General features: G+C 41.5%; 1 protein-coding gene across 2 annotated transcripts in view; it reads left to right on the top strand.

Moving 5' to 3' along the window:
• Positions 1-7,924, top strand: part of abcb7 (ATP-binding cassette, sub-family B (MDR/TAP), member 7) — a 30,903-nt gene extending 22,979 nt beyond the window's left edge. For both annotated transcript variants that reach the window (XM_007548386.1, XM_007548385.2), the window contains exons 12-16: positions 266-395; positions 1,087-1,258; positions 4,232-4,335; positions 5,365-5,472; positions 6,686-7,924. In XM_007548386.1, coding sequence (XP_007548448.1) covers positions 266-395; positions 1,087-1,258; positions 4,232-4,335; positions 5,365-5,472; positions 6,686-6,910 — 739 coding nt within the window. In that variant the 3' untranslated portion in view covers positions 6,911-7,924. The remainder of the gene's footprint in view (positions 1-265; positions 396-1,086; positions 1,259-4,231; positions 4,336-5,364; positions 5,473-6,685) is intronic.
• The last annotated feature ends 6,870 nt before the right edge of the window (positions 7,925-14,794 follow it).

Genomic DNA, 14,794 nt, shown 5'->3' with positions numbered 1-14,794 from the left:
TTTAATGTTGCACTAAAGTTCATACTTTAATTGTTGCGTTTATAGAACAAACAGGGAGGAGTTCTTAGTTTTGGGACACTGTTTGAATAGTAAGAAGAAAATAATGTATTTGACCTGCTGATTACCTCAGGTTGGTTGATTGGTGCATCTCTAGTGTCGCCACTCCTCCAACGACTGGAAGCATAGTTGGCAGACCCCGAGGGGGTGTGGCTGTCTGATTTTTACAGACGAGGCAATAACATAGATTTTTCTTGTCTGTCTGCAGGAAGAGCACCATTGTGCGGCTGCTGTTCCGTTTCTATGAGCCCCACCAGGGTAACATCTACATCGCGGGACAGAATATCCGAGAAGTCAGCCTGGACAGCTTGAGGAAGGCTTTGGGAGTCGTACCGCAGGTCTGACAAACACCAGTGCAATAAAGCACCAAAACAATGTGTTTATAGCATCACTGTCCTACCAAATTATGTACATCTAGAGTTCTTTCTAAATGACATTGATTTATAGTTTATTCCTATAATGTTTGGAAATGGAGTTTGCTTTTATAATTTGCATTATAAGCATGAATAAAAGAAAATAGATTAGATTTTTTTTATTGTTTAAAATATAAAATCTAAATTTCCAAATTTTAATACTTTGTGTTATTTTGTTTTGTTACCCTCTTGTCCTTTACCAAATGCAGATGATAAAACCAAACTTCTCCTTAAATGAAAATGAGATGCAGTATATTTCATACAGAAGGTTTTGAAACGCCTTAACATTTTCAATGGGGAAATCTATAGGATCCCTGTTACTATCATAGTCTATAAATGGTCGATGCAATATAAAAACGACTTTGGGGAATTATACACAGCGATGATTAGCATCGAGTAATGTTAGAGTAATTGTTAGCAATGATCATTTTTGCTTTGCGAGCACCGAGGATGAGCTGAACAGATGGCGCGTGAACATATTTTTGTCATTTGCTCTGCTCCTCTTCCTCTGCCCTCCAATCCTGTTGTTTGTATCTGCCATCCTCTGTTTCTCTCGCTGCTGCCATGAAAATATCCTCGGAAGCCTCATTTTGTTCCCCGACTTTATTATCACCAGGATGCCGTTCTGTTCCACAACACCATCTTCTACAACCTGCAGTACGGCAACATAAACGCCACAGCAGAGGAGGTGTACCAAGTGGCACGTTTAGCAGGCCTCCATGATGCTATCCTCAGGATGCCCCATGGCTATGACACCCAGGTTGGAGAGCGGGGCCTCAAGCTGTCAGGTCTGCTGCACATTTATGTCTACTCATTGGACGCCGTCTCCCAGATACGAACCGGAGCTGTGTGTTTTGTCTCGCTCCCCTGATTGCATTCTTAAGTAAAGAATTTAAAAGCTCAGCTGTCATCCTGTTAATTAGCTACTAATAGCTTATGTTCTATTGACAAAAGCTCAGGAAAGGCGTGGAAACAAAACCCAGGCTGTTGTATGTTTGATGAGATTTACAATAATGAAATACCAGACAGCTATTGATTAAAGTCAAGTTTTGACTTTTAACATTATTAGATATATTAGATATCAATATCAAATATCACAAACGCTGAGCTTTTTTTTTTTAATATTTCCTTAAAAATGGAAGAGATTTGTTTTTCTGATTTGAAACATTTTAATCACCTATTTAATCTTTAAAGAAGAATAACAAAATATATTTATTACTGTAGCTCAGGCTCCTTGTGTGTCCCTAGTGAAACCCCTGACATTTCAGTTCCTCTGGATTTTCTATATATTTTTTGGTTGTGCTTTTGGGTGCGTAAAGCCGCTGAAGCGTCACCAAAATATGGCAAAGCTTTTAGTTTAGTTTTTCCTTTTTTTTTCTTTTTTAAACCTGGCCTCATGTCCTGCTCGTGTTCACATTTCTATGTTCGCTACGCTAACATTAGCATGTTAACTCTGTTTTCATATGACTTGTTGATAATTTCGCTCATAACAAATTTCAGTAGAGTTAGTTAATGTTTCATTAACAAACCTTGCAGAAAATGTTCTCCTGCTTTAGAAACGTAGGGTTCTGTCTTGAGCATTGTAAAATTTAATGACAAATGTTTCAGCTGCATTGTGGGTACTTTGCATTCATCATCAGTGTATTGGAGCACAAAACAGGTCAGAAAGGAAAATGTGGCAGACATCACAGTTTTTTTACTTTGAAGAGTGAAAAATACTTTGTTGGCAGAAATCCAGATTTGCTGGATTGACAAATTAATATGCAAACGCTATGACGCAATTCTGCAAGCTGTTCTCGTATAAATACATGACCATTGTTAATTAAACTTAAAATCACCCAAATTTGCTCATTCCATGAACCTGCCATGCTGTGCTCCCTACGGACCTTCCCTCCTGCTAAAAACAAAACAAATCAGCTACTCATTATATCACAAATAGTGACGAACAATGTTAGGACATCTGTCTGTGGGCTGAATCTCCAGGGAAACAAGGTCATCCAGGAAGACAATAAGCTGACACACTCGAGCCGTTCCTCCATCTCTAAAAGCCAAGGTTCACACCTTCACACACGTTCACAGATGTCTTCTGTTTTTCCACCGAGCGAATGACAAACTAACAGAAATTGGTTCTCTTTGCATATTTGTCATGAGGATGTGGAAATTTGAAAGAGTTTTGCAGTATTCCTCTCATGACTGCGTGTAGCTGTAAGCATAAAAAAAAAAAAAATCAGTTCTTGGAGCTAAAATGTTTTCCAAAATTGCAATTTTGTCAGACCTTCACCTGCAGTTCTGGACAAAGAAAGGCTGTTAAAGTGTTTGAGCACATAAATCACCTCACTGTTTTTATAGCAAAATAATTTAATTAAAAGTTTAATAGACTTGAATTCAAATAAATAAATAGAATCTTATAAATACCAAGCCATGTGCTTCTCAATATAACGCTGAGCCTCCTCCATGTTTCCTAGCAGATATTGTTTCCTTTTCTTTCCGTTGACATGGAGGGGTGCGACTGGCTGAAAAGCTTCAGTTTTGTGGGTGGGTTGCATGATTTTTATGTTGCAGCATTAAGGCCTTTTTGCCCTGCAGAGCCTGGCCCTGTTGTTTTCCGGTCCTGGCTGTGTTTGCATTGAGCAGAGTGCCGCCTCAAAAGTGGGCGGGTATCAACATGCAAAGCAAATTCTTGTCAAAGTTACTTACAAAAGTTACGCAGGCATACGCGAGACATTTGGATTTAATTAAATAACTTTTCAACGAACATTTAGTTTTTTTTCTTTTTTTCTTTTTTTTTCCAATGAGTAGTGTTAATTTTGTTGGCATGAGTCACTGATAACTGGCACCAGATCTTGGAACATTTTTAGTGAGCTACACCTGGCTTGTTTTGAGTTAAAGTAATAAAAAAAAAAAACATCTTGCTTCTAAAAATAATTTGTATTTTCTGATGAAACATTTTGAAATGGCAGCAATGTCGTTTTTAAGCATTTGCTCAGAAACGTTTTGACCTCGGATGCACAAACGGCTAAGTTGTCAAAATAACTTTTTTTGAAACGGCTACAAACTGCGTCAGAGTTTCAGTTTAATCACTTCCACCATCGCTGCGCTGTCATTCATTTCTTCACTTGAAGACCATAAGTGTGTTTAAGTGCAGGCTGCCTGTAAGTTGTCCTAATTCGATCAACACGAGACTTTGTGCAATCGGGTTCTTAGCGTCACTCACTTTAGCCCACGTAAACAGGGCTGTGAACCGTTTCTGTCTTCGACGCGCAATTACCAGCGGCATGTGGAGTAAGCGAGAGAACGGACAAAATAAAGACATGACTAAGTTCTCATTAATTTCACTGCTGCTGTATGTGACAGCTGCCAGCGAGCGATGAGAGGAGGGGTGTGGATCAGGAAGGGGCCAGCGTGCGTCGCCGTGCTCGCCGCTCTCCACCGCCAGCCATGTTTACGCTCGCTGAAAGCCGCTTTCTTTCAAGAGGCCACACGCCGCTCGCATGTAATAAAGGCCGAGTCAGACACAGTGGGAGAAATCTTTGAGCCCTGCTGACTTTTTTCTTCACAATTAAATGAAAGTCAGTTTTTTTTTTTTTTTTTTTCACAGACTCAAAGCCTGCAGCATTGCTATTGTGTGAGCAATGGCCCCTCAGTTTGCGGCAATAATGAAGAGACGAGCCAAACGGCAACTTGTTGCCCGTCTCTTTGCGTATGTCAAACACCGCGGCTCTCTCCACCTCTTATTAATAACGTCTCTTTGTCTGTTTCAGGCGGGGAGAAGCAGCGCGTCGCCATCGCCCGCGCCATCCTCAAGAACCCGCCCATCCTCCTGTACGACGAAGCGACTTCGTCCCTGGACTCCATCACAGAAGAGGTCGGTCCTGCCGCCGAGACAGACACCGGCATGCATGCATAATAACAGTTCGCACTGTCTGCATACACATTTAGCAGAACAAACACCCACTCAGTCACCTGCTGTAGGTACACAATAATTCAGCTCCCTCCTGCGTCACATACCTGCTGTGACACACACACACCACACCCTCCCACACACACACACACACACACGCACACACGCGCTGCACCCCAATGCACTCCTCCCCCCGCCACCTGCCTCTGTTTCTCCCACTTAATCTCCAGCTCAGCTTAAACCACACGGTCTTTGTAAATGTTACATCTAATGAGAAAGTTCAGCACGATCTTTCTGAACTTGTGCAGAAAAAACCCCGAGTTGGGCAGCAAACGTGGCTGTTAATTGAGTTTTTTTTATTTATTTTTTTTACTGTTGCCTCTCATAACAAAGATGTTTTTAGATTATCATATGCACACAGTGGAAAGAAAAGCAAATGAAGGTGGATGTTGCTGAGCAACATTGTATTGACTTTGAGTGTCTCTGTCGAATCAAGGTGTGGGAATATGTTTCATATATATTCTGTCATTCATGCTCTTTTTCACACCACAGTTATTGCAAACTGTTTTCCTCTGGATTACGGGATGCTATTGTAAGGCTTAGGATGTTAAGCAGAGCCCTACAGACGTATCCACTTCCTGTGAGCTTTTTCACATTTTCTCGCATTAAAACAGCAACCTTCAATAATGTTTTGATGGGATTTTATTGGACAGACCGACGCCAAAGAGTGTATGGTTGTGAAGCGGAAAGAAAATGACGCATTCTTTTAAAAACATTGAATTTCTTCGGTGTGGAGGGAAATGATAAATGCTTTAAGAAGCTGAAAATTAAAACATGGCACCTTTCTCATATTTTTCTTTGGGTACAATTTGTAAGTCGTGGATCCTTTTCCCTCCACTCCACAATGATGTACTCTATTATGTCGATTTATCACACGAAAGTTGCAAGAAAACAAATTGCTGCAGGTTTCGATTATTTTCTTTGTGCTTCCAGAACATCCTGAGTTCAACGAAGGAGATAGTAAAAGACCGGACGTCGCTGTTCATCGCACACCGGCTGTCCACGATCGTAGATGCGGATGAGATTCTGGTCCTCAATCAGGTGAGAGCTCGCCTGTGCGTCTTTAGCGTGGCTGCATATCTCCGCTCGTTGACATTTTCATTCAGAACATTGGCGTGATGGGAAAGCGAATCATATCGCGGCTGACTTTCTGAGTCCAAACATCCTCGGTGTTAATTGCCAGTCCAATTAGCTACGTTTGCATTGAAGAGAAGGACGATGACCTGCACTCTGCGTAACCTTCGGCGCTCCGTATCTGCCAGCAATGAGCATATAGCCCGCCGCGCCGGTTTTGGCACTCATTTATTTCCCACCGTTACCTTTTCCTCATCGTACATGATAAAAACCTGCTTCGTTTAACTTTTCTCATTAACTTCAACAACAACAGGACGACTGTCTGCAGAAGAGAATGTATTATTTTCTCCATAAGGGCTCATTAAAGCAGTCTGACTCGACTGGCTGTTTTGGTCAGATGGCTCGTGTTGTTTGTCTCCGTGTCTAATAATGTATGGGCCATCTTCCCAGACACTGATGAGGCCTTGTTCAGGGCTATACATGGCTCCTCAGATGGCTCCTCTGACAACCGCGATTGTTCTAAACTGTGGCAGGAGCGAATCTCTTTTTCTGCGTCCAGGCGAGCGGAAATAAGCGGCGCCGCGCACGGCTGTGAAACACAAAGAGACCAGGAGTGAAGTCGGTTATTATCTAGAAAGTAAGAGTTAATATTAGAAGCGATGCAGGTGAGCTGACATTTTCCACCAGTGCTTGAGCGGGAGGATAAAATGAGAGGAGACTTCTTTGAACTGCTTGTCTCGTTCCGTGTTCCCAGAGTCAGATGGCGGGGATCAGAGGGTTGTGACGAGGAGGCACGTCTGCGTGTGATGTCGCCACAGTGTTTGCTAGTGTCACCAGCAGAGGACTGCCTGGGGTGCTCATTAAAATAACGAGCAGGGTACAGTCACATGCTCGTCCTGGGTGTGCTAAAGACACTGCCAACACCTCTGCACGCTCAGCCGAGGTGGGGGAAGGGGATGCCCTCGTTTGTGTGTTGGCTGCGTGGGAGGGGAAGCGTTTGTCGTTTTCGTCCACGAGTTTGTGTTTTTTTTTTTGTTTTTTTTGCTGCGAGAACGCAACAGTTGTTGGGGAGGCGTCGCGGACTCTTAGCAGCGCGGTCACGACGCAGCGCCGACTGTGTCTCTGCGCTCGTGGCCCCTTCATTTTAATCCGAGCGTTCGCTCCTCTCTTGTGTTTCCAGGGCAAAGTGGCAGAGCAAGGCAGCCACCGCGCCCTCCTCGCCACCCCAGGCAGCTTATACGCAGAACTGTGGAACGCTCAGAACAGCAAAATCCTGAACAGCGGCGCCGGCAAGAACTCAGCCGAGCCGCCGGCCGAGCGGCTGTCCCAGAAGGAGGAGGAGAGAAAGAAGCTGCAGGAGGAGATCCTGAACAGCGTGAAGGGCTGCGGGAACTGCTCCTGCTGAGAGGAGCCTCCACCGCCATGTTCCCTCCATCCTCACAGACGGCCTGCGCTGGAATCCTCGAGCCGGAGACCGGGCCGCTTCTCCGTCTCTCCTCCTCTTTCAACTAAAGGCCGTCGCCGCACGCCAAAATGGGAGGTGGAGCACAACAGGGAGCAAGAGTGTTTAGCTCTGGCTTGTGGCCAGATTTCAAGCTTTCATGCCAGTTTTCTGAGCTGAAGCAAAAGCGTAAGAGACTCCGTGTATCAAATACGTGTGTTGGAGACATCTGTTCTCCAACATGGCCGTCTCCTTCTCCTCATTTTGGACATCTGGTTTAGTGACATCTTTCGTTTGCACTGGAAACATGTAATCACTTGCATATGCCTTGACGTCGACAGAATTTGTATGGATTTAGTTTTTTAAATTATTCATAAAAAGGAACTGACCCTAGAGTTTGCATTTTCATGTTTTTATTCAAAGTGTGTACATATCCCAGTTCACGCTGCAGTTAAAATCTTGAACTACGAGACAGATTGAACACTATTGCATAGAGGAGACACTCTAATATTCACCAATACTGCTGAAGGCACATAACTTTATTTGCAATATCTATTCAGAATATTAAAAAATCTGCTTATGGCATTGTTTATCTGCCCAGATTCATTCAGATGTTTTTCATTATTAAATCTTACACCTATAATATGAGGAAAGAGCTCTAAATGTTTCTCTTTCATATCTAAACATCTCATAACAAAAGGGTATTGAAGAGGTTTTAAAAGTCAAAGACGACTTGTGTGACCAAATACAGAGTCTTCCTCTGCAAGGTATCGTGTTTATCATGTCCTCATCTTTCCGGTGAATGTTTTGGTTGCGGCGTCCACAGTTTCCTTCAGATCTACCCGTTTTTGTATCTAAATGAAGAATATTCAGTTGTGTTGTACAATATGCTGTCAAATACTTTTCTAAAGAAACCTGCACCATGTTGATGTGAGTTACTTGCAGAAAATGTAATAAATTTTGGTGTTTTGACAAAAATGACTTTTTTCTTTAATCAAAGCAAAGATAAATGGAAAAATTGCTTCTTTCTAAAAAAAAAAAAATCACTTGATTTTATTCATTTATTTTATTTCTTTGTTTAAAATCAGGGGAAGCAAATAACAATGAATATTTACAAAGTAAATTTTAATGTACAATACTGATTAATTTATATCTTTTGTCTTTTGCAAAGGTGGATGAGAAAAGGGAGCAAAAAGCGCATTAAATAAAGTTTAAAACAGTAACTGTGACGAAATTTTGCAATATTGTGATAGTTTGTTTTACAGTTACTGGCCTCGATTTGTTAGTAGCTGGACAGGAAGAAGACATGCAGGAAATGATCCGTGGACTTTTTCCCCCCAGGTACAATAATTCATATTTCTTCAAAATATGACTGCATGTTTTTGATTTTTTTGACTAAGACTTTCAAAGCTTGAATGTTACATCAATGTGATCTAAAGCAGTTTTACAGGCCGATTCCCAGCTTGTAATGCAATATTAATACAGTATTTAACATGTTTAAAAGTGTTTCTGCAGGGTCCTTAGAAGTCACAATATCGTATTAAAATTCTTAAATAGTTCCAGGCTTATGCATTGAGTTTTAAATGTAAGAAATAATCTGGATATTCCATGCTACAGTTCTTTGAAAACAGTTTTTGGAAAACTTTGGACGAGCCTTCATTTTGCTTTTGGTCAGCAGGTCTTTTCGCCTGTCGGCTCCTCAAAGGCCGTCCACTGTTTCTCCATTTGTGGACAATAGATCCAACCGAATCACCTGACTCTTTAAGCATTAGAAGTGACTTTGTAACTTTTATGATGTGGTGTTTTGGGGATGTTTTAGCCTCTTTTGATGATGCAGGTCAGGGAGTAATCTGCCATTGCTGTGGCTATTACAATTAGTTTGAAGATCTGAAGCACACAAACTGAGGAAACCTGGCTGATACGTTTTCACAACTTTTTTTTTTTTGCATTAATCCTAATTAATGAGAACTAAAAAAAATATCCAGCAGCTAAGCAGAATTTGCCCATTACATTAAAGATGAATTCACTTTTCTCTTTTTGTCTTTGTAGTCGACTGTCCTGAGAACCACTAAAGCCAAGTCTGCTCTCCTAATTATCTCTTGATGTGATATTTTTCCCTGCAGGTCTGGGCTATTTCTAGTTTTGTTGTGTTCAGTACTATTACATAAATAATGTTTTAAAAAAAACAACAACAACAACAAAACATCTCTCAGTGACTGCTGGTTGCTTTCGACTTTCTCCAAACACCGCGACTGATTCATTATAGCCAGTGTGGATGTATGCACCCCAGAGACCATATTTAATTTAAATCAAATGTAATGTATAACAGAGAAATTTACTTTCCCAGATTAGCTATATTAAAGTTGCCATGAAAACTGCCAGGGCTTGGAAAAAAAACCTAGAACTATAATTGCAATGAAGAGGACAGGAAATCAATAACAGCAGGAGAACTTTTTCACACTTCAAATAGGATTTATAAAAACACAACACATCCTATAAAGTAGTAAGTTTATGAGGCTACGATGAAATTATGATCAGAAGCTACATCATATAAATTGCATAGCCCTAAAACATCCCAGCTTGATGATGCGGACATTAAAATTTCAGATTTAGCCTGAGGACAGGTATTTTTCATTCTCAGGAAGCCATCTTCAAAGTCCGCCAGCTGCACCAAAATACCAACATGTTGGTTGAAGGAGGAGCAGAAAAAGAAAAAGTGCAGTCCTCGTGTCAAAATCCTTTATTTACTTTAACAAGAACAATCCAGACTTATTAAAATGAGCACTTCAGCTCGTCCTTCAACAACATGCCAGAATCAGCTGTAGAGTCAAAGCCCCTGCAGTCCCTGACTGGCGGATTGTGAAAAGCAACATTAAACATTAAAACGTTTGACTTATTGAATTACAAAATGTTGGATAAAAGTTTCTCAGAAAAATGAAGAATTAAAAAAAAAAAAAAAAGCATAAATCTCTAACTAGTAATTGTTGATTCGATCTTGTCTTTGGAGAGTCAAAACTCTGCAGCTGCTGTAAAATGTTTACTTTTTAATTCAGTATTTTTAAAACATTGCTGTTTAATATAATAACTTATGTGCAATTCCTATATGTGAAGCGTTGGTAGTAAAGTGTCCACAATTAACTAAATCACATTTTAGTTGCAACTTTTTTTTTTTTTTTTTTTTACATGAACTTTAGAAGTAAGTTTTGAGTCTAATAATATACCTTATGCAGTACTGTGACCCTCAGTAACATTTGGATGTATTAAATAGATCCTAAAAGTACCACACACACTGGCATCAACACTAAACTTAAATATTATGACCAGATACTTTTTATGCATCCTGATGCTTGTTGTTTTGTTTTTTTTTTTACACATAAGTATACAATGGTGTCATCTGCATATAAGAATCTTGAGATTTTTGTTATTGTAATACATTTCGTTGCATCATGTATAAGTCAAAATCTATTCCAGCCAATTGCCTTCTGAAGTCGCCTAATTAGTAAATGTAATCCACCTGTATTTAACCTCTGCATGTTGCATCAAATATCATCATGAAGTCGTAAGATAGGTCAGAGATGCAGTTATTGAGGGAGCATTAACTCATATAACAATGTGGCTTTGAGAACTGACTAAAACACTGTTCAGTCCATTATCTGAAAATGAGAGAATATATCTGCAAATCTACCGAGACATTCTGCCGAACATGCGACAAGCTGGTCAGGGAGCTTCCTGCTGTGAGGATGCTTTTCTTCAGCAGAGAGAGAAAATCTCATCAAAGTTAAGGTAAGACAGAGCGACACAGCAGGACAATGACCCTCAACATACAGATGGAGCTGCAATAAAACGGTTTCCATCAAAACATAATGGCTTTAGAGGGACCTAGTCAAACTCCAGACTCGAAAGTGGATGTTTCCCTCCGATCTGACTGATGTTCCGCCATTTTTTAATTATTTTGTTGTTTTTTTTTTTTTTTAAAGAAGGAACTAGTGAAATGTGAAGCAGGCATTTATGGCGGCAAACGCTACTTAACAACACACTGCTCTCCTAATGAGAATGGCCCACTAAGCTTGACAAGTACCGCTTTATTTGACAAAACCCTGCCGAAATGGCGTCGCGTGAAAATGATATCTTTTGATTACCAATCAAAGGAAGTAGAACATAAAATGAATCTGTATCATCAATGGAAGTTGTTACGGAAACATCCCCTCTCCCCCCACTTTGTGTCTAACAACCCACTGATCTTTATCCTACTGATGATCCTTGGACAAGATCTGTCACGGAAGCCGAAATGATCAAGTGACACTAACGCGCTCTGGTTGCGTTTGTTTTCTGACGGACACAGCGACATCAGATGTTCCTCTGGGAGCCCCCTGCCACTCTTTGGCCCCTCCTCCGGGACCAGACACTCCGCACCGCACTTTCTGCGGTGCCTTTCGACCGGATTATAATTGAAGCCGACAAATAACACACACACACACACACACACACACACACACAAAAACATCTACCCAATGTGACAGACCGAGGCCCGCTGCGCCGCATTGTGCAGCCTCCGCCACCTCCCGAGAAAGTCACGCATTATAGATGAAAGTAGACTTTGATAAAGGCCCCGTTTAAAAAGAAACTAACTGGATGATTGCGGCTGGATGGGCCTCCTTTCATGCGTCAGATGTCCAGGCAGATGAGTTGATGTTAATGGCGTCCTTCTAATCTAACCTAGGAAGCGATTATGAGACTATTCATTAGTGACTCCCAGCAACGCTCAGCTGCTGCCCCTAACAGGTTATCCACTAATTATTCGGAGAACATGGCTCACTATGATGTGCCACAGTGGTGTGAAAGAGCCTCAGATATTATTACTCAGGGCGCTTTATTTATTTATCTTTTCCCATGTTGCTTTTTTTCTCTTTCTGTGTGTGAAGGACAAAACACGCCAGCACTGAAGTTACTAAGCAATCTGAGGTGGACCTACACAGGGAGGGTGTCTGCTTTCTCGCTATTTATGTTGGAAAAAAAACTGAGTCACAAAATCTGTCGCTCGGCGGGTTTTGTATCTGCTCTGCGATTGGTGCCGTTTGTCTGCGTGCTTCCAGGAGGTAATGAGGAAGCCATTCTGCTGTTTACCATTCGGCAGTCGGCAAGCGCCAAGAAAGACACACACACACACACACACACAAAGGCCTTTCAATAGTGTCCTTAATATGGACTGCAGCAAGCACTGCGACCTTCTGCTGAAGGAGAAAGTTTCAAAGAACATGCTTCAGATTCGCTGATAGGGTAATATCAGCTTGTTGCACCTGCTCTTTCTCTCTCTCTCTCTCTCTCTCTCTCTCTCTCTCTCTCTTTCTTTCCCTCTTTCTCTGTGTGTCTGCATCATAATATCAAGCCTGGTGATTCAGAGCTGGGTTTTAATATGTAGATCCTCCAAACATGCCCAAAGAGCTGCATCTCCGCTCCCAAGACGCCTGTTAAGAGTGCACAGGTGATGAGAAGGATTCAGCCACACACGACAAATCCCAGCTGACCCCCCCTCCTCAGCCTGTTGCTGAAGTCCTCGCGTTTTCCTTCATCACGATAGCGGAGGGAGGGCAGGTTGAGATTGCGGGGCGATCCCTCTGCACCAGACAGTCGGCTCACTCCCCATCCCACCACAATCCAGCGAGCATGTGGCCAAGGGCGTCCACGCCTTGATAAATATGCATCGCAGCCTCGGAGAAGATGTAGTTATTTCCACCGTTTTGTGTGGGAGTGTAAATTTATGTGCGTAATCCCTGTGTACTATATCAGTGCTCCTGGTCAAATCCAGAATGAATATTCACACGGGCGTGCACTCGCGCACGGATACAGCCGGTCCTCCCCCTTTGTTGAAAGTCAATAAACACAGAGAGGGTGGTATTAACATCTCTGCATTCACTTTGCTGCTGCAGATGATGCAACCCCCGAGCAGAGTCTGCATGATCCGGGTCAAGCGTTGGCAAACTGCAAACCCGCTGCAGATTTCGTGAGTTTGTTTTATCCTCACAAGCAGAATGTGTTTAGTTTTTTTCTAGAGCAAGTAAATTAACCATGTAGTTGTCTCTTTGGTAGAAGAAAAAAAAATAGCTACATAGTTTACAGTTCAGGTCAGAGGTTTACACAAATTTAGCAATAATAGCAGCAGTTTTTTTTTTTTTTTTTTAAACAGTGATGAACTAGTTCACTGTTTTCTATGCGTTTCCCATAAGACTAGGCTATACCATTTCTTAATGTAACTATGATGCTATATAAAACTGTGATAACTCTTTTCCACGACACTTTATTTACTCCATCAGCTTTAACATTTCACTAAGAAAATATACTTATTGTGAGCATTAAAGGAAGTTTGTCCATTCAGCTGGACAATTAAAGTGCTTGGAAGCCACACGACTACATTTGCAAGTGTAAATTTTGTTGCAGTGATCATCATCATCATACAATAGTGTGTGGATCTGCAATGGCTCAGCATGCAAAGATATATTGGATAAAGTTATGCTTCAAAAAGGTAATGGATGAGCAAGTCTGGTGTAGGAGAACTTGATTTGTCCTGGTTTGGGACGGCAGCAGGGCCTTGGGTGTCAGGGGTTGGTCCGGTAACCGGCGGGTTGCCAGTTTGAACCTCCACTGTGTCCGTCTCAGTCACTTTGCCGTTGTGTCCTCGGCCAAAGCTCTTTGACCGCTGGTGGTGGTCTGTGGGCTCGATGTTGCATGTTCTGTGAAATCTTCAGTGGTTTGTGTCTGGCTGGTTTATTGTCTCCTTCATAGTGGCTGGGATGACAAAGAAACTTGGTCTGGTTAAATCAATATGAAAATCCAATTTAGCTCTTTAACTAAAAGACATTTTTACTTATTTTTGGTGCTTATCGCTGACAATATGTTTGCCAGGAACAATCCCATCACCTTAGAGCTGGACAACGTTTAAGCAAATGAAAACCTAAACAAACGAGTGTCATTTACACAGTTAAACACCCCCTATGACTACAGATTATGTGATGGAAGACGTAGGAAGGTAATTCAACAGAAAATGAGTCCATCAAAACCTGTCTCAAGGAGGTCCCTTAGCTGATTGTCGTTGAATTAGAGGCTGGATTTGTGGAAAATTTCTAATGCGATTCTCCTGGGTGTAAATCAGAGAAAATCATCTCTGTGAAAACGTCTGCAGCTGCTGTCAGACATTCCTCCAGGAGTTGTTTCAATATTCACTGTATCTGAAGCATCTCTGGGGTTTGTGCTTAGATGAGATCATCATCACTTTCTTCACAAGGACAATAACACCTTCATATATATTTGTTAAATGTTTTTCATAAATAAATGATCTTTACTAGTCAGAAAGTTGCACTTAATGATCTCTAATTCAGGAGAAAAAATGGCATCTATACCAGGAAAAACAACCAAATTCATATGAAAATAAATAGAATCAAATTAATTTATATAAATCCAACTCCTTCCAGTTAGATAGAACCATGTTGTGAGACACAGGATTGAATCCTAGTGATGAAGATGTATTCAGCGGATCATGTGTTCATTTTGTGAAAGAATACCAGTCATCACCTTGTCCTGAAAAGCACACGGTGACAGTAGAAAGGAACAACTCTCTTTTGACAGGAGGAATTCTCCAGCTGATCTTGGCTCTGTACGAGCAGCGTCTACACCACACGATTGAGAGCAGAGGTGCTTTTTGATATGGCGGCAGCTTGAGAAAATGGAACGAGGACCAGGTTAAAAAACAAAACGTCTTTAAATTGTGCCCTAAACACAAGGGGCCAGGAGAATCCTCTGTGGTAATAATAAAGCGGGAAACGCAAAATTAGTGGAAACAGTAGCAGAAGGAAA

The sequence above is a fragment of the Poecilia formosa genome, unplaced genomic scaffold (genome assembly GCF_000485575.1).
Source record: "Poecilia formosa unplaced genomic scaffold, Poecilia_formosa-5.1.2 Scaffold26, whole genome shotgun sequence".
In the NCBI taxonomy this organism is placed as follows: Eukaryota; Metazoa; Chordata; class Actinopteri; order Cyprinodontiformes; family Poeciliidae; genus Poecilia; species Poecilia formosa.
Note: the sequence above shows the minus strand (reverse complement) of the source record. Positions and strands in the feature narration are given on the sequence as shown.